The 25,121-nt window shown below is 39.1% G+C and overlaps 2 protein-coding genes and 1 pseudogene across 2 annotated transcripts; 2 read left to right on the forward strand and 1 right to left on the reverse strand.

The window, feature by feature from the left end:
• Positions 1-254: 254 nt before the first annotated feature.
• Positions 255-821, forward strand: LOC132047699 (uncharacterized). The gene has a single exon (XM_059438705.1). The coding sequence runs from the start codon at positions 255-257 to the stop codon at positions 819-821; it is 567 nt and encodes a 188-aa protein (XP_059294688.1).
• A 6,091-nt stretch (positions 822-6,912) lies between these two features.
• LOC132047700 (protein MAIN-LIKE 1-like) lies at positions 6,913-7,425 on the forward strand. The gene has a single exon (XM_059438708.1). The coding sequence runs from the start codon at positions 6,913-6,915 to the stop codon at positions 7,423-7,425; it is 513 nt and encodes a 170-aa protein (XP_059294691.1).
• A 4,254-nt stretch (positions 7,426-11,679) lies between these two features.
• LOC132043220 (codeine O-demethylase-like) lies at positions 11,680-13,910 on the reverse strand (annotated as a pseudogene).
• Positions 13,911-25,121: the final 11,211 nt, after the last annotated feature.

A 25,121-nucleotide genomic window follows, 5' to 3' on the forward strand; every position in this document is an offset into this window, starting at 1 on the left:
ATGGATGGTCGTTCAGCACCAACTTATCCAAACATCCGGGTGGGAGGATATGGCTACTATGGAAACCTATGATATATAGTGTGAATATCGTTAGTATGTCCGCACAAGTGATACACTGTGAGGTGCAACATAGAGGAACAGGAAAACACTTCCAAGTGTCACTGGTCTATGGCTTTAATGACCAAGCGCTTAGAAGAGATATGTGGTACGAGTTAGAAACCATCCATAATACCATACAAGGCCCTTAGGTGGTGATGGGGGATTTCAACAACGTACTAAATGGGAACGAGAGGGTGGGCAGCCCTGTAACAGCTGCTGAAACCAAGGATTTCAAACGATGTGTTGATATATGTAGATTACAAGATCTCAAGTCATCTGGCTCATTCTACACCTGGAACAATAAACATGGAGAGTCCACGAGAGTCTACAGCAGGATTGATAGAGCACTTGTGAATGGCGAGTGGATCACTAGTCTTCCTGCCTCGGAAGTGCACTTTGCTAATGAAGGACTCTTTGATCACTGTCCGGGTATGATAAATTGGGAGACTGGTATGCCTAACAAGGCTACTAGTTTCAAATACTTTAATATGTGGAGTTTGGCTCCAGGCTTCCAAGATACTGTGAAGCAAAGCTGGGAGCAACCCATCACAGGCACAAGAATGTATCAAGTAGTGGGTAAATTGAATAGGGTAAAGGCAGTGCTGAGAAAGATCAACAGAGAAAGCTTCCATGAAGTCGAAAAGAGCACTGAGCAGGCTCGGGAGAAACTACTACACTGTCAAACCAGCCTACAACAACGGCTGCGGATCGATGCGCGATAAAGGAGAAATGAAGCTGCACAAGGAATACGAGAAATGGACAATAGCGAGGGCAAAATACCTGCAGCAAAAAAGCAAAATACAATGGCTTAAGTATGGGGATCTAAACACCAAATTCTTCCACAGTGTGCTCAAAGCAAGAAGATGCACAAATAGAATATTCACAATCAGAGATGCTCAAGGGAATGAAAGCACAGACATGAAGGGCATTACGGACGCATTTATGGATTTCTATACAGGGCTTCTAGGCACCTCGCAGCCAAATCGAACACATGTCTGCAGTGCCACAGTAAGGAAAGGACCCACTGTTTCCATGGAACAAAGGGAAATGCTGACCCGACCAGTAGAGGACCAAGAGGTAAAGCAGGCCCTTTGGGCTATAAATGGAGATAAGGCCCCAGGACCGGATGGGCTTGGAAGCCAATTTTTCAAGGACTGCTGGGGAACTATCAAAGAAGATCTTATAGCTGGGGTGAAGGAATTCTTCTGGTCTGGGAAAATACTAAAAGCTTGGAACAACACTACCATAACACTGGTACCCAAGTGCGAACATCTTTGAAACAGTGAATGATTACAGGCCAATAGCATCTTTGCAATACCGTCTATAAGGTGATCTCGAAGGTACTTTGTAACAGGCTGAAGCAGGTCTTTGCCCCACATTATCTCGGACAATCAAAGCGCATTCATTGCAGGCAGAACCATTGTACAAAATGTGCTGATTTGTCAGGACTTGGTTAGATTGTACAACAGGAAGCAAACCACGAAAAGTTGCCTTATAAAAATTGACTTAAAAAAAGCATATGACAGTGTAGAGTGGAAGTTTGTGGAGGAGATGCTACATGCCCTAAACTTCCCCAGCCAATTCATCAAATGGACAATGACGTGTATAACCACCACCCAGTACTCATTGGCTATAAATGGAGGGATCTATGGTCAAATCAAAGGCCAAAGAGGATTGCGACAAGGAGATCCCATCTCCCCCCTACTTTTTGTAATTTGCATGGAATATTTTACAAGAATCATGAATGTGGTGGCCAGCCAAGAGGGATTCCAATATCACACCAAATGTAAAAGCCTGAAGCTTAATCATCTATGCTTTGCTGACGACGTCCTACTCTTCTGCAAAAGGAACCTCCAATCGGTCATATTGATGCTACGGGGGCTGATGACATTCTCCAGTGCTTCAGGTTTGACGACTAGTGCACCTAAATCTAATATTTTCAGTGCCAATATGGGAACACAAGAGGTGGCAGACCTCTGCGAGCTAACTGGATATAAAATAGGGAAACTCTCATTTCGTTACCTGGGTGTCCCTATATCAGCCAGGAGAATTTCAAAGATGGACTGCGAAGTACTAGTCGATAAACTCACTGCTAAGATCAGAAGCTGGGGATCTAGACACCTTTCCTATGCAGGCAGAACTATGTTAATCAACTCAGTGCTCCTACATATACATAGCTACTGGGCCTCAATGTTCATATTACCAAAACAGGTGATGAAGGGGATCACTACTATATGTCGAAATTTCCTATGGGATGGGAAAACAAACACTACCAAAACGCCCCTAGTAGCTTGGGACCTTGTATGCAGGCCGAAGAGACAAGGAGGGCTAGGTATCACTGAATGTAACACGTGGAATGAGGCGGCTATAGGCAAATATGTATGGAATTTAGCCCAAAAAGCGACAACTTTGTGGGTAAAGTGGATCAATCATGTCTACTTAAAGGGTGCAATTGGTGGCAATATGTACATCCTGCGATTCTTTGTTGGTATTGGAAGAAAGTATGTAAAATTAGGGACATATTTGCAACGGGATATGTGAATCAAGGGTGGCTGGATGCAGCGGGCAAATATACTATAAGCAGTGGGTATATTTGGCGCAGAGGAGAAAGTAATGACTGGGCTTGGAGCAGATGGGTGTGGAGTAGAGGCAACGTCTCTAAGCACAACTTTATCTGCTGGTTAGCTATGCATAGAAGACTCCTAACCAAAGATAGGCTGCACAAAATGGGTGTAAGCCAAGATGGACTGCCTACTATGTGGAGCATACCCGAAAATGTGGAGCACCTATTTTTTGAGTGCCCATTTTCGACACAATGCCTAAGAGAAACTTTGAATTGGCCGGGGCAAAGGGATACGGAATCGGGAATTAACGGGGATATGGAGAAGACTAACGCGGTGCACACAAGGGAAAAGAAGCAAAGAGCTGGTAACAGCGGTGCTCTCAAGCTTAATTTACAAAATATGGAAAGCAAGGAACACGTCACTTTGGGATCACAAGGTCCCAAGACCATCACACATAATTGATCAGATTAAACAGGAGATTCAATACAGACAAGATACATTTATATGCAACAAACAGAGTAGGAGAGACAAAAACTGGGTGCTGAGTATACTTCGATAGATTAGGAAAAGTGTAAAAGGAAGTAGAGAACCAAAAGGGCAGAGTAACACTAGGAATAGAGGAGCTGACTCCTGGGTATTATATTCTTCATTGTAAATGTTCGCGTGGAGATGAATAAAAAAAAATTTCTTCACCAAAAAAAAAAAAAAACACAACATATATAAGGAGGTCATCCCAAACAAATCTATGATAACCATTTTAGAAATCAAAGTCACCAAAATCACAAAAGGTGGATAATTAACAAATAAAAAGACGGGATAAGAAGTCGAACGTATTTTTGTTGTTGGTTTCCTCTTAATTCATTGTTTTGATGATGTGGCTCCCGCCATCCAAGTCAAAACTTGTTGGCTCGTGTTGAAGAGCGATAACGTATCTCCTGAATTACCAAGACATGGCACACATGACACACCAAAGATCTCCTGAAATTAATAACATAGCAAACATGAAAGGCCAAACATTGTGCCTTTTTATATGTATGCAAATGTTCTACTGGGAAGTGACTTCCACGATGTATCACGAGAAGGGCTTTTTGTGATCTATAAGAAAACTTTCCTCACACATTGCCATACTGAAATTTATGTACTCCCTGTTATTGCTACCACACACTGTTTTGTTTCAACGGATATGCTCCCATGCATGTCATGGAAAATCCCTTGATGGATATAATTGTTTGGATTAAAATTTACCTGTAACAGTAATTCATTTGCACTTTTCTTGCTTTGGTGACTAGTCAACTGAAACTAAACTAAAGTCATCATAATTTATACTTCTCACCATCTCTTGTAGAAAGTAAAGATTGAAGAACAAACATATGCAAAATTAAAGTGTCAAAGTATATGATTGGGTGAAAACTTGAATACATGAAAAGAAAACATAGACGAAATTCGGCATGCAACTTTTACCCAAAAGGAAAAGTAAACCCATTAATCTTGAAGCGGGAGCAATTAATCGAACTTGAGAAAAAGAAAGACAGGGTTTTTTTTTTCTCTAAAGGGGCACATCGGTTATTTAGTCTGGGTTTGGGTAATATGTTTTTTTTTTTTTTAAAAAAAATGAAGTAAGGTATTTAGGTTTTTAAGAAGGGTATTTTAGTAATTTAACTTTTAAGTTTTGGAGTTCATGCTTTTAATGTAATATAGATATAGATATAGATTGATTAGATTTGGACAACATTTGATGAAAGGGGACTTTTGTTGTGACTGGTAAACTGGTTGCGAATATATCTGGAAATATTATGGAGCCTCCTTGGGCATCTGATTAGAGGATGTTCCAACACTTATTCAACAACAAAGTCAAGATCTCCTTATACTAGGAAGTTGCATTTTGTCTAGTTGAAATAGTCCCTTGACCTCTTTCGGAAGATGTGATTTCTTATTGATATATAGTCAATATGCTAAATGGGAGAACAAGGATACGGTAACAACTTTTTTATGTAACTGAAGAGGAAAATCAGATTGTGCGTCAATTGGCCATAATTATACAACATTATTTTAGAGAATGGAATCAAACTGCAAATGCCCTGAAAAAATGGAGCTCCAGAGGAAACTAGAGGGTATTCCTTGATCATCGAGAACTACTCATGAAACCTTTGTGTCCATACAGACTCGATAAAGTACAAATGTCATGTTCCAGACACTAAACTTTAGAGAATTCCTTTATTTGACTTGAGGTGTTTGTGTATGAGTCTGGAATCAAAATGACCCAATAAAAATCCAAGTGAATCAAAATACCCCCAAAAAAAAAAGTTGGTACAAAAGTATCTTTAGCGTAGTATTTTACTGCGCTAAAGGATATTTCTCTCTCTCATTTAGCGCAGTAAAATACTACGCTATAGCAACCAACATAAAACCCCATGGGGTTCCACCACTAGTCCCTCCACAAGCAAAAAAAAAAAAATTCAAAAATGCCATTGGAGGCAATTTCAAGGTGGTCCCCACTTCATAAAACGTCGTTTTCTATTAATTTTCGTCGGGAAAGTTTAGATTCTCTGTATATTCAAGTCAAGGAGCAAGATTCTAAGCTCGAATTTTGGAAAAAAGCGGCATACAACTCGATTAAAACAACCCTAAAAAAAATTTCGACTAAGGTTTTCTACTATGAACTTTTGTTATTATTTTGTTATATACATTATATTCTAAGCATGTTTAACATTTAATCGTCGTTAATTTCCAAAAAAAAAAAAAATCAAATTTCGTTTTCTTTTTGGTTCTTGATCGGGGGCAAAGGGCGGTGGCTTTTTTTGCTATTTTTTTTTTTTGGCTAATTCATTATTTGTTATATGTTTATGAATTGTTAATTTGTTAAGTGTTTATGAATTTTTAATTTGTTAAATTTTTATGAATTGTTAATTTATTAATTGTTTATGAATTGTTAATTTGTTAATTGTTTATGATTTGTTAATTGCTTATGAATTGTTTAATATAGTAATGTACTATTATTTGTAAAATATGCAATTATTAATTACTTAGTTGTTAATTATTGATTATGAATTGATATTTTGTTAATTGTTAATGAATTATTATTTTGTTAATTTATTATGAATTATTAAAATTATATTATTTTAAAAGCATGAATATATATATATGTTATATAAAAAAAGATTATCTAAAAAAGAATAGTTAAAGTTCTTCTTTTAATATTTATGTTCACGGAAATAAAAATTATTATGAATTTCATAAATACATACGTTAACGATAAAATGCAAAGTTTGTAGAAAAATATGTAGTCAACGAATATACTCTTTTAGTCTAATTTTATCATATTTGTGTTGGCTACTTGATCAACTAAAAATATATCACATATTCAAAATAGAGTTCTAAACAAATATTCTTTGCTGAATTTCGATTCCCAAACTAATTAACTTAAAAGTCTTTGCCATCACATAATTCAAAATCTCGTGTCCTTACTATCACATATTAAATTTACTGCACATTTAATATGACGAAAGTTATGTTGAAAAATAATTATTTTCTTCCAATATTTGGTTGGAGAGTGAAAATAATTTTTGGAAAAGACTATCTACTAAAGATTGATAACAAAATTACCAAATCAAATATTCAGAATCGTGCGAGGAAGTAAATATTTGATTTTTATACATTCAAAATAAATATTGTATTCAAGATAATAAGTAGATATTATTTTTTCAAGTTACTTATCAATAGAATATAAATAATATTATAAAAATCAACAAGAAATATTCGTGAAACGCACGTACATAGAGACTACATACCCCCAAAATATAGTAACCTCCAATTATGTTAATTATGCCATTGTTACTTTATTTATTTGTGAAATTGTTTATCCCATGTTAATTATTCAGAAGATATAATACAACATAATTCACATATTCCCTACAAATGATTAATTAGTTAATAATATTTCTCTTTAATTTCAAGAATAATGACTAATTTAGTTTCTACAAACCCGACTCTTTCATGGATCCGAATGTTCCCCCGGGGCCCGATCATAGATCAGTATTGTCTTTGCAAGACAATCATAGGTCAGAGTTATTATGGGTTGGTACTATAGGGATATCGACTAGGCTCCGTCCCCGTAGGCTGCAGAGAGCGTGGGCTCTTTTACGCGAGCGCCCCCCACACCCCTGCGTCTTAGAGATATTGTTTCGGGGCGGAATCTATCGTTGTTTTGTCCGTTGGTCGGGTATTGCATGGTTGGGCGCTCATTACGGCCATGGTTGAGCGATGGAGGCTGGAGACACATACATTCCATCTTCGCACCGGTGAGGCCACAATTACACTTCAGGATGTGGAGGTCCTCTTTGGATTGCGAGTAGATAGAGAGCCATTATACACTCGGTACGAGCCTCCTTCTGATAGTACATGGGTGATGGAGTTAACTAGGCTCACCGACTTCGTGCCTGATGCCGAGGGCCAGATCTCGGGACAGAGTCGGGTTCAGGTTAGTGCACTCTGCACTTATTTGGAGGCAGAGCCTCCTGTTGAGGACGGCACCCAGCAGGACGTTGTTGATCATCATGCCGCTATTTATTCAAGGGCATGTTGTTATTCAAGGGCATTTGTTAGTTTACGATATTTGGTCTTCTTGGAGCATCTGGATATCTTAGGAGACTACAGCTGGGGCGGTGTTGTTTTGGCGTACCTTTACAGATACCTATGCCAAGCATCTATTGGTGCTGTCAGGGATGTGTGTGGATTTTTTATTCTTTTTCAGGTAATATTTTAAGTGTGCATTCCTTTAATGTAAACAAACCTCTTGAAACGACGACTAAAAAATCGTATCTTCTAATATTGCTTACAGTTATAGGTGTGGGAGAGGATGCCGCCTTATCAGCCCGTACCTAGGCATCACCTCGATATTGACATGCCCTATGCGAGGAGGTGGATGGCGGGTTTTGATCGGGATGTGGATATGCACCACAGTATTCTTCCATTCCGGGACCAGCTTGATCACATGACGGATGATGCGGTAAAACTATTTAACTTTATATTATTAATTTAATTAAACGTCTTTTCTACTTGGTGATCACTAATTTGTATTTATATGTTATGCAGCTATTTATATAGACGCCGTACGCTGCTATATTGGATGGGTTGCCGGCCTTTTGCAGGGCAGGTCAGGGGGTGTAGAGGTCGTGGTGTCCATTGATACACCTGGACATCGTTGAGGACCACATGCCAAAGCGCGTCTTACAATAGTTTGGGCATACACAGAGTATACCCCCTGACGTTCGTCATGAGCTCCGACACTACCAGTGGGACAATCGGGCCGTCGTTGATGATGAATTTCTGGCTTTCATGGTTGTCCAGCTCCACCGTTGGGAACACAGGTTAGGCACTTTAGCAGTGGTCGGCCATTTGACTCCCATTCAGGATTACATGCGTTGGTATTATCGGATCACACGCCGATTGATCGGCAACCTAGCTTTGCATCCCGTAAGGGATGTAGGATACTCAGCACTCGCAGGGCAGTACGAGGCATTGGTAAGTTTATTGTATTTAGATTTATTTAATTGTATTAATTGTTACGTTTTTAAAATAATTTTTTTTTACTGTTGAACACAATTGCAGCTGGTGGCCGTACAACGATTACGCATGTTGAGGTTAGAACGATTAAGTAAATATTGTATATTTAAAGCGTTTCTATTTATATTTATAAATATTATCTTAGTCTTTATTATTATTTATAGAGTGTCACATCCTAAATTGATAATAAAAAAAATGTGACACATTCGAAATAAAGTTAAGCATTAATTTAAAAATAACACAAAACCCTAAAACATAAATAACGTAAAGCTAAGCACTACAAGTCTTCAAACAAAAATGGACTTCGAGCACTTTTCAACCACTAAAACGACAATCCGAATTTTTGCGTATCCTTGATGTATTGAGCCTACCTTATTAATCACACAAAAATAAGTAGGGTTCTATATAAAATATTGAAGTTCCGGAGTCTCAAAGCATGATTAATATACGGCTAAAGTACGTAAAAAAGTGTGAAAATGTAATAAGAGGTTTTTTTTTGGAAAATAGGGACTCCTATAGCGCAGTATTTTACTACCCTAAAGGGGAGATGGAATATCCTTTAGCGCAGTAAAATACTGCTAGGGTAGATGGAATTGGTGTAATTACTAGGGTAGTAATTACACAGCCTAGTAATTACAACGTAGTGTAATTACAACGACATGTTTGTTTGTTATAACGTAATTACAGTGTAATTACAAGCGTGTTGTTTGGTTGCACAAGTGTAATTACACAGTTAATTTAATTTAAAATAAAATTTAATGATAAAAAAATTAAAATTAATATTTAAAAAATATTTGCCCTTATAAATATTATTAAATTAGTTATTTAATAACACATTGTTTCTTGAAAATATATTAATTAATAATCATATATTTGTAACTAATATTGTAAAAAATAATTGATATATATTTTTCAAATTAATAATATTTAATTTTAATTAATTATAAAACTTAAAAGAAGACTTTTTTTGTGAGAACGTCATGGATCGGATGTTTGACAAAAAAAAATATTTATAAATATAATGCAAAAATATTATTCAAATGTTTGACACAAAAAATCTATCAAATGTAAGTGAAAAATAAACAACATGCAATGTGAAAGCAAATAAATTAAAATTGAAAAAATAATCTAAATTCAAAATCCAAAAGAAATTTTTTGACATAATACTCTTATGTCAAATTCCAACATTACATAAGTAAGTTCCAACGCAACTTAAGCAAACAATTCAAAAGAAAGGGAAAATATAAGTCTATAACCTCATTCACAACGAAATTCTACTTTAATAACGTCACTCGTTATATGCCAACTTTGTTAATGACTCATTCTTTTCAATATTAAGAGGTGTAGTTTCAAAAATTAGAATAGTAACACGGCTATGCTAAATGAATAAAATAAAAAATACGAGCAATTACATGGAACCATTAGAAGTAAAGGTTGGGAATGAGAAGAAAGGAAATAAAAAATAAATAATATAAAAAGAAAAGTACATTTTAAAAAATAAAAATACTTAAAAAGTAAAAATAAAAAAGAAATTAAAATAATAGAAATAAAAAATAAAGAAATTAAAATAATAGAAATAAAAAATAAATTAAAAATCAAAAGAAATTAAAATAATAGAAATTAAAAATAAATTAAATAACAAACTAAAAAATAACCTTGTAATTACAAGGTGTAATTACACCCAATTCTCCCCCCCCCCCCCTCCCCTGAGAATTGGAGAGTGTAATTACACCCAATTTTCACCTAACTGTATAATTACTTGGTCAAACAAACAGGCCAAACTGTATAATTACACCCAATTCCAATTACTTGGGTGGCTTTCCAAACAGGCCCTAAGTGTGTTTTTTAGGCCTGAATCTTCATCATTAAGTACGTTTTTTTTTCCTTACAACCACTTAATGGGTCTGAATAGATTTGAATGATTAAAATTTATAACAAAGTTTTAAAATCATTAAGTTGTCTATTGAAAATATCTACAAAGAAGGCACTTCACCGAATCCTTCAACGTCCCCTTCTTGTTGCTTAAATTTCTTCCTCTCTTCCATTGGTAGATCAAATAACGCTCGGATTTCTGACTTCACTTTCTCCACCAATGATGAACTCAACCCATGTTTCACCACCTGCAAGAAACGCGAGCTCATCATGTCTGGAAGCATGGGAGAGCGTTCATCAGCTGATATTAATTACCAGTACTATTTGATACTGGGTCGTTCATAGCATTACTAATATACCTATTTAGACCATTTCTCCACAACTTAGAACCTAATATAATTTACATGGAAAAATCCCCGTTCTTTGCACGCAAGATGAAGCCTCTCAAGCTCTGAATTATCATCTCCAATTTCCAGCAGTTTTTCCATGTCAATGACTGGAACTTGAGGCAATAATATGGAAGAGGATATCTTTTCTATATCATTGAATATATCACGGCGAAACGGCTGCTAATTCTCGCTTTGCCAGCTCTCGAACGTTAGGAACTTTCAAAGTGCTACCTAGCTTTCTCGAGCTTGCTTCTTCCATCGAGAAATGATGTTTTTTCTGGCTTCCTCTAAAGAGAAATTGTCTTAGATAGCAAACGTATATATGTATAAAGATGTGTGAAATGATAACGTGTAAATTATAGTACTTTTATTTGCTTATTCATTTTCTTAGTGTATCTCATCGTCAGCTTCCAGCTTTACATTGCGGCCGTCGCACCGCAACTCTAAAACAATGACAAATTGAGGTCATATACGTGATCCAAAGTAACAAAACAATTTTTGTAGTTTTCAGAAATTCCAGGAATTATCCACTGCCAGCTCGTCACCATCTTCACAACAAAGAAAACAGCCAAACCCCCCGCCACTGGAGGTGAAAGTCGGGGTGGATAGTTTCATTTTAAAACAACAAATAGGGCATTTGAATATTTTACATGTACCCGCCAACTTTCAAAATCTATTTGCAGCATAATACCACTGCAAACAATGAAGCGACACTAAAGCCTCTACCTCCATTTTCTAATCCAGCAATAAATCTACAGAGCAAGACTGACATGTGTTGTTTAAAACAAGGAAGCAATGTCAGACATTTAACTAACTTGTCTAAAACAAACAAAAGATTATTCCAAATCTAAGTACCCTCCTCTGTTTTAATTTATATGACATTATTCCATTTTGGGACACTGCAATATGTTTGACATTATACCGCTAGCAGTAATATTGTATACAATTCTTACAATTTACAAGTATTCAGATTTATATTATATGCTTATCAATAAAACAAATTTATACAATAATCAAAATTTATTTTTTTCCGCTGGACATATATAATTCAACAATTGAAGTAACATTTTAAATCATATATATTAAGTCAAACACCGCGTATATATATAATAAAACAGAGAACGTCCTATTTTTGTTCGTCCAAACTCCAAATTAAAAAAGAGTAACTCGTGAAATATTTCGCTAGATGAATATAAGATAATAACCATCATAATTTAGTAGAACATAGAACAGTACCCTGTTTTTCTTCTTTATTACAGTCATCAAATATTGGAACTTGAAATTACAATAGCAAGAGTAACTTATACAAAATTTAATGTCACAGGATATAAATCAGGTAATACCCAAGTAGAGTATCAAATGCCACCTAGGATTCGTCATCTTCTGTCTCTACCTTCATGTGATCAATGAACGATTTTCCATCAAGTTTTCGTGCAAGATAATCCTGCAAATATCTCTGTACGGGAACTCTTCGGAAAATGGAAGGATTATTTGGTCCAATCAGGCTGTGTGCAGGTCCCAATTCAGAGTCGAGGTTAAAGACATAGAATGTTGCAAGAGATAGCCTCTCTGTGTTTGAGTTTACTGCTCTGTGCTCAATGCTTTTATAAACACCATTACTCAATATCTGCCCAGTCAAATAACATATGCAAACATTATAAATATTAGAAAATGAGCTCTTTCTTTCAAAAATAAGATTATATAACGTTTAGCTAACTTGCAAGAAAATGGATTAGTAATTAATTCTATTTATTTATCTATTTGCTGCATTTTCACTGAGTTACCAAACTTTGAAACTCATATATATATATATATATATATATATATATATATATATATATATACCTCCATCATATCACCAACGTTCACAATGAAAGCATTTGGGAGGGGTTTTACAGGCACCCAGATACTGTCTTTTCGAACTTGAAGACCTTCAGTTTCATTCAATTGCAGAAGGATGGTGAGGGCATCACCATCAGAATGAGGACTTATGCCAATGGTTTTGTGTGGCTCAGGGCAAGGTGGATAATAATTCATCCTTATCATCTGCATACCATCACTGGATAAATCTCTCATTTCCTTTTCATCCATCCTTAAAGCCTTTGCCAATTGACACAGGATGCTTATTGCTAGGTTCTTGAATTCTTCGCAGTGTGCTTCCATTATGTCCCTGCATTATATTTCCTAAGTATCCAATCATATCATACAATTTAGCATCAAAAGAGGAAGAGATCTAGTGAAGATCAAGGCACGAGTTAGATATACAACTTCTAACATAAAGTATACATAACAAGTCTGGTTAATCTCAACTCCGCAACTTTAAATTAACTTCTGAATATTTTCTTACACGCTCATTTATTTGTATTTAGTGAAGGTCTGAATCTTAATCATTCAAGAAGGCTAACCCGTTCTGGTTGCTATGACTAGGAAGATCTGGAATCGGTAGGTTCTTTCAGTGTGCTTTGGTCTATGAGATCTCGACCAATAAGTGTGTTTGTTTTTTAGATCTGAATTTTAATCATTCAAATCTCAAATGTTAAGTATGGCTTTTTTCCGTTAAAACCACTTACTAGGTATTAATGGATCTGAATAAATTTGAATGATTAACATCTATAACAAAGTCTTAATTATTATGATGTCCATTGAAGAATATCTGCAAAGAAGGCATTTCAGCAATACTGCATCCACTTTTACCTAAGTGAGACAGGGAGCTCAGGAAATAAGTGAGGTTTTCTCAAATTGGTAGGGAGAGTGATCATGTAAAACAAGTCACCCCATTCTAACTTTTGCTCTTCAGAGAAAACAAAGGCTTGCCCGAATCCTTCAATATCTCCTTGTTGCTCAAACTTCTTCTTCTCTTCCATTGGTAGATCGAAAAATGCTCGGATTTCGGACTTCACTTTCTCCACCAATGATGAACTCACCCCATGATTCACCACCTGCAAGAAACACGAACTCAACATGTCTGGAAGCACAGGGGAAAGTTTTTTTGCTCATACTATTACCAGCAGTCGGGTCATTCATAGCACTACTATACCTATTTAGACCGGTTTAAATGGTACCATTTCTCCACAACTTAAACCTAACATAATTTACCTGGAAAAATCCCCATTCTTTGCAAGCAAGATGAAGCCTCTCAAGCTCTGAATCATCATCTCCAATTTCCAGCAGTTTTCCATGTCAATAACTGGAACTTGAGGCAATAATATGGAAGAGGATGTCTTTTCGATATCATCACGAATATATCGCGGCGGAACGGCTGCTCGTTCTTGTTTTGCCAGCTCTCGGACGCTAGGAACTTTCAAAGAGCTACCTCGCTTTATCGAGCTTGCTTCTTCCATCTATAAGTGAGGTTTTTTTTCTGGCTTCCTCCAAGAGAACTTGTTTTAGATAGCAAATGTCTGTAGAGGGACGTGTGAAATGATAAAATATAATACTTTTATTTGATTTGTCTGTGTAAGGTACGTCTATCCAGTGCCATTCTCCTCCCTTTCGTCCTGTTGTACCTTAATCTTTTGACACTTGTCTACTTAATAATTTAATAATTCAATGAATCTGACTTATCACTCTAACTACTCCCTCCGTTCACTTTTAGTTAATAATTCAATGAATCTTGACTTATCTTACTAAACTACTCCCTCCATTTACTTTTACTTAATTTCAATATTTTAAAAATAAATTTTCACTTTTTTTCATTTTTATTGGTCACTTTTAACGGATCAAGAGAATATAATTTTTTTTTTTATCCATAATATTAATTATTCACTTCAAATCACTTTCTAAATTTAATAAAAATATGCATAAATTAATATGGGCATATTTATAAATTACGCACTTCTGCTTACACAGCATGAAAAGTCTAAAGTAAACAAGTAAAAGTGAACGGTGGGAGTAATATACTTTTAACCATAGTTCAGGGGTAGTCAATGGAAACTAAAGCTTCAGTGCATCTTTCACTTGAATTTTCTTCCAAATTCGATCCTTCAACACGTTTTCTTTACTTCCAGTGAATTATTTTCACACTTGAATATCTTATACCACACACTAGTTTGATAAAAACAGGTCGACCACACGTGCCACGTGCCACGTAGCCAACTTTCCAGGACAAGGAGCCTTATCAGTTAACTCATCCAAAAGAGACTATTTTTCCCTACGCTCTTTCCAAAGCAAACAAAGACATTATTGCTTATTTTACACGAAAATTTTATTAATCTTTAAAAATATTAATTTTTATACTATTTTAGTAAAAGTTTTAATAATTACACAAATATTATGTAATATTTAAAATGACAAATTTTAATACGTTAAAATGACATCAATAGTAAGACACAGTTAACACTACAAATTTAAATTACTCCTCTTTGTTTTATAGTATAAAATATTATGCTATGTCAAATCATGACAAATAAAGTGAACGGATAATTTATTATTTATTATTATTATTATGACACAGTTAACACTGCAAATACCTTATTTGTGAATCTTTTGTATTATGTTTATTAAAAATGATTATATATATTTTTTAAAATTGTATTCAGTCTGAGACACTGCTAGTAAAAAGGGAGTTGCAAGAAGATTGTGAAAAGAAAAAGAAAAAAGGTTTCTGAAGTTATGTTCTTCGAATTACAATGATTTGACTATTTTACTAAAATAAAATTTCTTATACCACACACTGATTCTCCAATTATTTTGGAACTATCAGTTTTCTAAACAAGGGCCCCACTGAGTATTCCTTTCACCTTTATTTATTTTCAACTTATAACTCATCAGCATAGTACGACGTTTTTTCTTGGAGATCAACTTAGACATCATAAATTTGGATTGACTATAAATGTTGTTGTTGCTCTTAATAATATTTTTCCCATGTTCATACAATTTATCAGCTGTCAATATTTAATCATAAATATTACTCTATTTGATATTTGATTGAGCACATAATTTAAAAATGAAAGAAAAACCATCGAAATTTATTGTCTAAAACAAGTTATAAATATTTATGTTGCTATAAATCATCTTATCAAAGATGAAATGAGAAATTTAAAGTTGAATTGAGTACTAACTGTAAAAAGATGTCATTCTATATTAAAAAAAAAAAAAAGTATCACATATATAAATTTAGACCGAGGAGCTAAGTAATGAGGAATAAAGAAATTTATACATAAGACTTAAGAGAATATTCAATAATAAAAAATACTCCCTCCATTTCAATTTATGTGAATCTATTTGATTTGTCAGAGAGTTTAAGAAAAAATAGAATGACTTTTAAATTTGTGATGTTAAATGAGTCACATATATTTTGTGTGGTTATAAATCATATGCATAAAAGTAAATTATTTTTAAATATGAAAAGGGATCATTTTTTTTACACGGATTATTAAAAAAATAGGTTCACATAAATTAAAACGTAAGGAGAATAGTTTTTTATAGTAAATTATATAAATGTTTCAATCTAAACACACTTTACAGAATCCTTTGAGTTAGAGCTGTCAATGCCATTTAGCTTTGTTTATCAATTTCCTATTTCCTAAGCCATTTGTTTATTCATTTTTTTAGTTGATCTCATTCTCAGCTTCCAGCTTTACATTGCGGCCGCCGCACCGCAACTCTAAAACAGTGACAAATTGAGGTCATATACGTGACCCAAAGTAAGAAAACAATTTTTAGATGACATTTGTTTCCATTTTGGGACATCGCACGATGTTTGACATTATACACTCCCAGTAATATTTTATACAATTCTTACAATTTACAAGTATAATATTCAAAATTTAACATTAATCTTTGTTTTACCCCGAAATCGGATAATAAGTTGAATTTGTAAATGAGGTATAGGATATGTGACACTTTAATCTATTTATTGATAAACAAAGTTGTGTATGTGTATTTTGCTTATGAAATGGCCTAGTAATGAGTTGATGTGCCAAAAACCGAATAATGATATTGGGAATTATGTGTTTTATGTTAGATCTTATGTTTATTTCAAGCAATATTTGAATGAAGTAGTTCAACGAATTATTCAAGCTGTGAAACCGGACCAAGATCTCAGGAAACCAAAGAGGAGATTTTTATATATAAATATGCAAAGTACAAAGTTTTGGATCTGAAAAGCCAACCCTAAAAAATGAGAGAATGCCTCCTATTTATAGTTTTTCTCTCTATGGGCCTCCTCTACATCATGGGCCCCTTTTAGGATAAAGAAAACCTAATATGGATAAGGTTAGGTCGTACGGTCCGACACCCGTACGACCGTCGAGCAGTGGCGCATTCCCACACGTGGCGAGCGAATAACCGATGATCCGGACCAACGGCCACGATCGAATGGTCACGAAGAAACCGGCTAACGGCCACGGCCGATTTCGCTCTATTCGAACCGGCGAACGCCACAACCAACTCGGCCATATAAGGATCGGACACGGACCAACCACGATAAGGAGTTATCTCCCGGATACAACGGATTCATCGTAAGTTTCTTCGGATCGTACACTACCGTTCGTTCTCTTCCTTTTTTGCCGATCCCGAGTTTCAGGACAAACTTTACCCGATTTTTACCGTATACAGATAGTCCCCACACTTTCCGGACCGAGATCATATCGGAGTAACGGGAAGTGGATGAATCGTGCAACCGAGGATCACATTGGCTCGTTCTTATCTTCTTGTTTTGGCGGGAACAGTTATCGCCTCTTTCTGCCACCTGCCACGTGTCGTAACCCGACAGGTCCAAGCTCTGCAACCGCCGTTACGCACGTCCTTTCAAATCACGTTTTCATTAATTATGGGACACGTGGCGCTAGCCGGTTGGTCGAAATTTTTAACCGCCCCGCCCAACGTGTGTATATATAGCCTTCATCGTTCTTCTTCTTCATTTTACTTCTTCATTTTCATCATCTTCACTGAAACTTCTTCACTTCTTCTTTACCGCTCTTCATTTCATCTTTTCTAACTTCCTTTTCATCGTTGATTGTGTCATCTCATCACCCATATTTGCCACTCAAACTTGCTTGCAAGGAAACCGTTCTGCTCAAGTGTCGCTCTGTTGATTGAAACGTCATTTCATTTTTCCATTGGTGCTCCATTTTATTTGCTTCACTGTCTCCATCTTCTTACCTTCATCTCTTTATCAAATTCACCCATCACAAATGTCTGCCAATACTGAAACCACCTCCCAGGATATTCCCTCGGTTTCCTCCCACGGGGCAGAGCCGGTGTCTCAGCCGAAGGGAAAGAATGTGGCCGAACCTACGGCTTTGGACATCGTGCCGATCAAACCCAACTTCAACAAAGAGTTTGAAGCAGAGAAACCTTCGCTAGTCTCGGATAGAGGATACGACGTAAGACGATATCCCTCTTCCATCACCGAGGATAGGCTCGATCTAGTCCGGACTGACTGCGGATGGGATAACCGTCCGGTGCAAGTATTTGCTCCTGGTTCGGATGAATCTATTACCGACCACCGGGAGGGTTTCTTATATGTTTACACTTACCCTTTCACGCTGAAGTTCGGAACCCGTAATCGATCCGGTCATGCGGGAGATGCCGGACCTACAATGTGACCCTTGCACAAATTGGACCGATAAACGGAGGACGGTAGCTTGCCTCCGGTTGGCCAACAACGCCAAGAAACCATTCACGATGGCACATTTGATCCGCCTTTATTCCCCAAGACGATTCGGGAGGCGTAATAAAATTAGCCAAGAGAGGTAGGAATCCGATCTTCTCAAAAATGGACGAAGATAGAGACCGGGGCTGGTTAGAGCGCTTCGTTCGGGTGAGGACCTCGGATATTATCCCGGAGGAATACATGCCCTTCCCGGAAAAATGGAATGACAACCGTAAGTTCCTCGACCCCAACTATGTCAATTTATTCTTATTTTCCTTAATTTAATCCTTCGGGCTTACGTTCTCCTTTTTCTTCTCTATAGTCGTGGCATGGATACCCCCGGTCATTTCACATATGAACGAGTGGGTCGAGGCGCTCCTTGACCGTCATTCACACGAAGAGTTGACATGGGGAATCCTGGCTCGTGGCCGATGGATTGCTCAAAACCACGGTAACACCACTTTGAATTCGAGTATTACGTACTGTTTGCCTTTTTTTAATTTCACTCGTTCTCACCCATAACCCTTCGATTTTAGGTTTACCGAAAGGTTCGGTGCAAGCCAGACCCGGGACAGCAACAGAGCAAGCTGTGCCGACACCGGCATTCGATTCGGCCGGGTCATCCAGAATTATTGCTGCCGCCCAAAAACGAAGGAAAACCTCGGATAAAGGAGACAAGCCAAGAAAAAGAGCAAGGCGCGTCGTCCGGTCACTGAGAGATGAAGAGGAGTCCGACGTGATCGTTCGTAGGGTCGGTGTGGCCCCTACCTTCGAGTCGGTCCCGGAGGAGGAAACTGCAGCTCCACCCCCTTCAACCGAGGAAGGACCTCCACCGGCTCGGCCTACCGGTGGGGAAGAAATTCTTTACGCAACGCCTCTTAGGTCTATTGAGTTTGTTGATATTACGGGTGAAGAGTCTTCGAGGAGATTCTCTCCGCAAAGGCCACGAGATCCCAGCTCGAGCCGACCGTCGGAACCGGGGACAAGAGTCGAGTCCGCGGGTACCGAGGCACCGGAAGATCCGGCTCATTGCTGTCGAGGGCCCCGTCACCGGTTTGAAGCCTCACTTCCTCGAGGGGTGCCGGTCTTTGTTCCAACCACACCCACTTTGCTCTGAGTTCGATAATCTAGATGAGATGTTCTTGGACACTTTCCTCCTGTTACCGGGGAGGCCGGGTTGGCCATCTTCCCATCCCTGGTCACGAGGGCGCCCAATCGATCTACCGATTCGGTGCGAGGGAAAGCACGGTGAGCATCTTTCGGCTCCCGGCGTGGAACCTAGAGAACCGGATCGGTAATTCATCGTCCGAGGAAGATTGCGGTTTCTTATCTCGTCGGTGGGGGTGGCAAGCTACTTAAGGCCCCTCGTCTCGGACTCGGACAAAAAGAAAATGGCCGGAATCCATTGGCAGAGCCTGATTAACGAAAGAATGCATGCGAGCAATCGGGTAGGCCTTCTAGCCCATGCCTCTTATAACTTGATGCTAATTTCTGGTTTTTAATGTCTTTGCTTCTTTGGCAGAGCGTGGTGCTTGTAAACGAGGGCTTTATCCGGGCCCAACAAGAGATTAATGACCTTAAAGGCCAGCTGGATGCCCAAGGTCGAGAAACGACGAAATTCCAGCACCTTTTGCAAATAAAGGAAGACGAGCTGAGCCGAGCAGTGTCCCTTGCCAACCTTCAGCCCGAGCTTGATGCAACAAAGGCTGAGAACCTTCGATTGAAGGATGAGTTAGCTAGGGTTGTGCAGAGGAACCGGCTTCTGGAGGAAGAGAAAATCGGTCTTAGTCAAGCCAACGCTCGATTTTCTTCCAAGCTGAGCGAGCTCGAAACCACCATTTCCCAACTCCGAGGAGAACTCATTCCGGTTAAGTCCGATGCCGCCAATTTGGCCGAGAGGCACCGAGCCCGACGACTCGGATCCGAGAGTGCTAAGTATGCGGAGAGAATGAGGGTTTTTGAGCAAAAGCCGAGACGGGGGCTCGAATGTACGATGAGCTAAGAACCAAACTCGAGGAGATGACCGAGGCAAATGATATACTCAAAGCTGAGCTTGACTCGGCCAATCAATATCGAAGTGTCCTCGATGTAGAGAGGAATGAGCTCTTGGTTAAGCTGGCCCGGGCTGAGGCCCATTTGGCAGAAACCTTAAAGAGTGTGGAAGCTGTCGAAGCCTATTCCACGGTTGCAGTGGAACATGAACGGTGGAGATATCGGAGAATCACCCTTGAGGAAGCCGGGCGCGGCTTTACCGATCTCCCAGCTCTTATTCGGGAGGCTAGAAGAACCGAGGGAGAAGCAAAAAGAGAGCTCTTGACTCCGACTCCGATGATTCTGAACGGACAGAGTCCGAGCATTCTGGTTCCAGTCATACCGGATAAGCTAGGGCTTGTATTCCCTTTTGTTTTGTCTTTATAGCACTTTGAATTTTCTCAAATTTCAAGTGTAAAAAATTTGTATATATAAAAAACGTATCCTTTCTGCTGACCATTCTTTTGTTTGAATGTTTGTTATGATTTCTGTCCAATTGTCGATTTTTCGGACTTGTTCGACTAGAATTTTCATCTCATCCGGCATGGTTTATCCGGGAGCTGAGTAGAGAAGTTTGCCCGCGGGACTTATTTATGCTTTGTGAATTCAGACGTCTTCGAATCACGTTAGGCATTTTAGCCGATATTTTGCGGCTATTCCTTTATTTTTGATTAAGTTCGGAATTTTTGAATCTCTACTTAAACAAATTTTGGTAGCATTCCCCATTCGGGGGTATTAAGATTTAAGGTTTCTTGTCGCAACCTTGTGGCCTTTGCCGTATTTCGGCCGTAATGTCCGGGATCGAATATACGGATAAACTGGTGCCCGATTTTCGGAGCAAAGTGATTTATAAGGAAGACAACTCCGAAATGTAAAAAATTTGATTTTTCAATAAACTGCAAGTACATGTGCATCATATGAGGACTTTATCTGTTTCCTTCTGTTTTTTGCCGTGGCAAATTCTAAGTGGACACGATTCGCTCCGATCGTTTGGTCCTTACATCAAAACCTAATACAAGGTCAAGACGGTTCTCCCATAGTGAATATTAGAGGGACACGATTCACTTTTGATCGTTTGGTCCTTACATCGGAATATATTGTCATAGCCCCCTAGTGCTTATTCGAGCTGTAAAGTCGGGTAAGCACTATCCAGCCCTCGGTCGTAGGGTGTTACCCCCGAATATCCGGTATTTGTACTCTTACTTTAGTAACACGTTGTACTTTCGCCTCATTAAAAACCTTGTCGGAAAACCCATTTGGGACAAAACCGAGCTAAGGAAAAGAGTGCAACACGTGTTTTCAGACCTAACAAGCTAACTACGACGGCACTGGCTCCCCGCAAAAAGAAAAGGTAAGTGAATGAAATAAAAAGGTCCATACCTCAACAAGAAGAGTATCTCTTCAAATGAGCCACATTCCGATTGTTGCGTAACCGTCGCCCGTCCATGGATTCCACTCGATAGGACCCTTTGCCCGTTATCTCGATCACCTTGTACGGACCTTCCCCGATTCGGGACCAAGTTTTCCCTCATCGGGGTTTTTGGTGTTCAAGGTAACTTTTCGGAGCACCAAGTCCCCAGAATTTAAATGTCGGAAGTTAGCTCTCCGGTTATAGTACCTTTCCATCCTCTCGTTTCGGGCCGCGATACGGGTAACGCGTTCTCGCGTAGCTCGTCCGTGAGATTGAGTTTTACGGCCATGGCCTCCTCGTTTGATCCCCGTCGGGCGTAATTGAGCCGAGACCAGGTTCTCCGACCTCTGAGAATGAGGGCTTCGGTCCGTAGACCAACGAGAAGGGTGTTTCCCCGTACTCGACTTTGATGTGGTTCGTAAGCCCGCTAGCACCTGCATATTTCCCTCCATTGGTGCTTTGACGTTTCAAGTCTCTTTCTCGATTCCCCCGAATTATCGTTTTGTTCGTAGATTCGCTTGCCGTTCGCACACGGATGATACGGAGTTGACCTGATTTTTTTGATCTTCAATCCTTCGAGGAAATCATTAACTTTGCCACCAACGGCCGTTGTCTGAGTGATCTCGGCCGGAATACCGAACCGGCAAATAATGTGGTCCCAAATGAAGTCAATAACTTCTTTCTCTCGCATTTTCTCGAAGGCCTTGCTTCAACCCATTTTGAGAAATAGTCGATCATAAACAAAATAAAGCGGCCTTACTCGGTGCCCATGGCAATGGACCGACGATGTCCATTCCCATTTCATGAAGGGCCAGGGTGATACAACTGAGTGTAGCAGCTCCCCGGACTGATGAATCATCGGAGCATGTCTTTGACACCCGTCGCACTTCCGGACAAGGTCCGAGGTGTTGACACTAAAGTTGTATTCTGATATTCTCGGCGGATCCTCGCCGGTCGCCGAACTTCCGGCTTCACTTCTAAACGACAACCCCCGGCTATTCGACGGACGTTCGGTTCTTCTGTCTCCTCTACCGGAGTATTGGTTAGGACCGGACCTCGATTTTTCCGGTCTAACATTTATTTTCTCCGACTGAGGATACGACCGATATCTTTCCCTAGATGACCGCATCTCCGGGTCAAAATTTCTTCTAGATCTCTCAGGTCCTTTACCTAGATTTACCGGACCCGGAGGAAGTTCGAGCTGATCATCCTCCACTCGAATCTTGGACTCGTACCAGTTGTGTACGTCGCCGTCTGCTGCCTCGTATTCTAGCAAATTTTCCTTGAGTTTGAAGAAGCCGTCGAACTTCGGGGATTAAGCCCTTTGGTGAACGCTTGTGCCGCCCATTCCTCCGAACCGGAGGGAGCTCCATCCGTTCCCCGGGAAACGATTGACGAACTCCGTAGTAACTCATCGTCCCTTTGGGCTATCCAAAAAAATATCCGCCTTTCGGGCTTGGACCTTCCGGCTCAAGATGAGCCTTTATGAACGAATGTGACATTTCAAATGAAGTGATCGAATGCTCGGGCGCATGGTCGTACCATGTTAATGCCCCCTTCGATAACGTTTACCCGAACTTTTCGACAACACGGACTCGATTTCATCTTCTTCGAGATCGTTACCGCTTTATAGCACGGAGTGTATGAGGTTACGTGTTCTTGAGGATCCGTCGTGCCATCATATTTTTTGGATATCAGGGCATCTTAAACCTCTTCGGGATCAGCTTAGGTGCCGCACTCGGAGGAAAAGGCCTCTGAATATATCTCTTCGAATCCGGCCCCTTCAGAATGGGAGGAGCCCCCGGGATATGATCCACTCGAGAGTTATAGGTCTCGACCTCTTTCTCGGTTGAGTCTACCGTTTTGCCGGCGTCTCCGGCATTCTCAACACCTCGGTAGACGAACCGCTCCGGACCCATTACTTTCAACCATTTGAGCTTCTTCTCGGGGGTTGCAGTACCCCTACCCTTCCGGAGCCGAATCTTCCTTCCGACTTTGCGGTGGGATATCGCGATTCCTTGCTCGGCAATAGGCGCTCTTTGTTCCCGCAACATTTCAAAAAATAAGACGCAAATTAATATCATGGGCATCCGGCGCTTTCGGCCATGTGCCGGTCAAAGTGACGAGAATTAAAAGTATTTAAAGGATCGGTGGCCGGCGAGCGACGTTCTCCGGTTCACGGTATTCTATCGTTTGAGGCCTCTCGAATTGACGGAATTCGGAGCGGCGGGATCACCGGCAACCCCCGCAACCCGATGTTATCATTTTCGGCCACAATTTCGTTGTTGACGTGACCGTATTCTCTGACGTTAGCCATTTCGTCCGTTTTCGCGGTGGCGAACGCAGAACCGAAATCGAGTAGAGCGAGATTAAAGACCACAATAATCCTAGCCCCACGGTGGGCGCTAAAGCACGTTTTACCAGAAATCGGATAATAAGTTGAATTTGTAAATGAGGTATAGGATATGTGGCACTTTAATCTATTTTTTGATAAACAAAGTTGTATATGTGTATTTTGCTTATGAGATGGCCCTATAATGAGTTGATGTGCCAAAAACCGAATAATGATATTGGGAATTATGTGTTTTATGTTAGATCTTATGTTTATTTCAAGCAATATTTGAATGAAGTAGTTCAACGAATTATTCAAGCTGTGAAACCGAACCAAGATCTCGGGAAACCAAAGAGGAGATTTTATATATAAATATGCAAAGTACAAAGTTTTGGATCTGAAAAGCCAACCCTAAAAATGAGAGAATGCCCTCCTATTTATAGTTTTTCCCCTATGGCCTCCTCTACATCATGGGCCCCTTTGTGATAAAGAAAACCTAATATGGATAAGGTTAGGTCGTACGGTCGACACCGTACGGCGTCGAGCAGTGCGATTCCCACACGTGGCGAGCGAATAACCGATGATCCGGACCAACGGCCACGATCAGAATGGTCACGAAGAAACCGGACTAACGGCCACGGCTGATTTCGCTCTATTCGAACCGGGCGAACGGCCACAACCAACTCGGCCATATAAGGATCGGACACCGGACCAACCACGATAAGGAGTTATCTCCGGATACAACGGATTCATGCCAAGCTTCTTCGGATCAGACACTACCGTTCGTTCTCTTCCTTTTGCTGATCCCGAGTTTCACCGGACAAACTTTACCCGGTTTTTACCGTATACAAATGCAACTTTTACTATCAAACTAACTCAAGTACACAGATTCATATAACTTTCAAAATTTAACATAAATGCAACTTTTCAATCAAACTAACTTCTCGGCTACTGTTTTAATATTTTTCTTCCGTTGCACATATATAATACAACAATTGAAGTAACATTTTAAATCCTGTATCAAATCAAACACCATCAGCTATAATGGAATAGAGAAGGTCGTATTTTTGTTCTGTATTACAGTCATCAAACAGTGACACTCCAAAATACAATACCAAGAGTAACTCGTGATAAGCTAATAACTTAAAACCATCATATATAGTAGAACACAGAACGCCCTATTTTTCTTCTTTATTACAGCCATCAAACATTGGAACTTGAAATTACAATAGCAAGAGTAACTTGTAAAACTATTTAGTTTCAC

The sequence above is a fragment of the Lycium ferocissimum genome, chromosome 2 (genome assembly GCF_029784015.1).
Source record: "Lycium ferocissimum isolate CSIRO_LF1 chromosome 2, AGI_CSIRO_Lferr_CH_V1, whole genome shotgun sequence".
Classification (NCBI taxonomy): domain Eukaryota; kingdom Viridiplantae; phylum Streptophyta; class Magnoliopsida; order Solanales; family Solanaceae; genus Lycium; species Lycium ferocissimum.

What these genes read in the sequence shown, in the direction of transcription:
- LOC132047699 (XM_059438705.1), top strand. Translation starts at nt 255, where the DNA reads ATGGGGGATTTCAACAACGTACTAAATGGGAACGAGAGGGTGGGCAGC.
- LOC132047700 (XM_059438708.1), top strand. Translation starts at nt 6,913, where the DNA reads ATGGTTGAGCGATGGAGGCTGGAGACACATACATTCCATCTTCGCACC.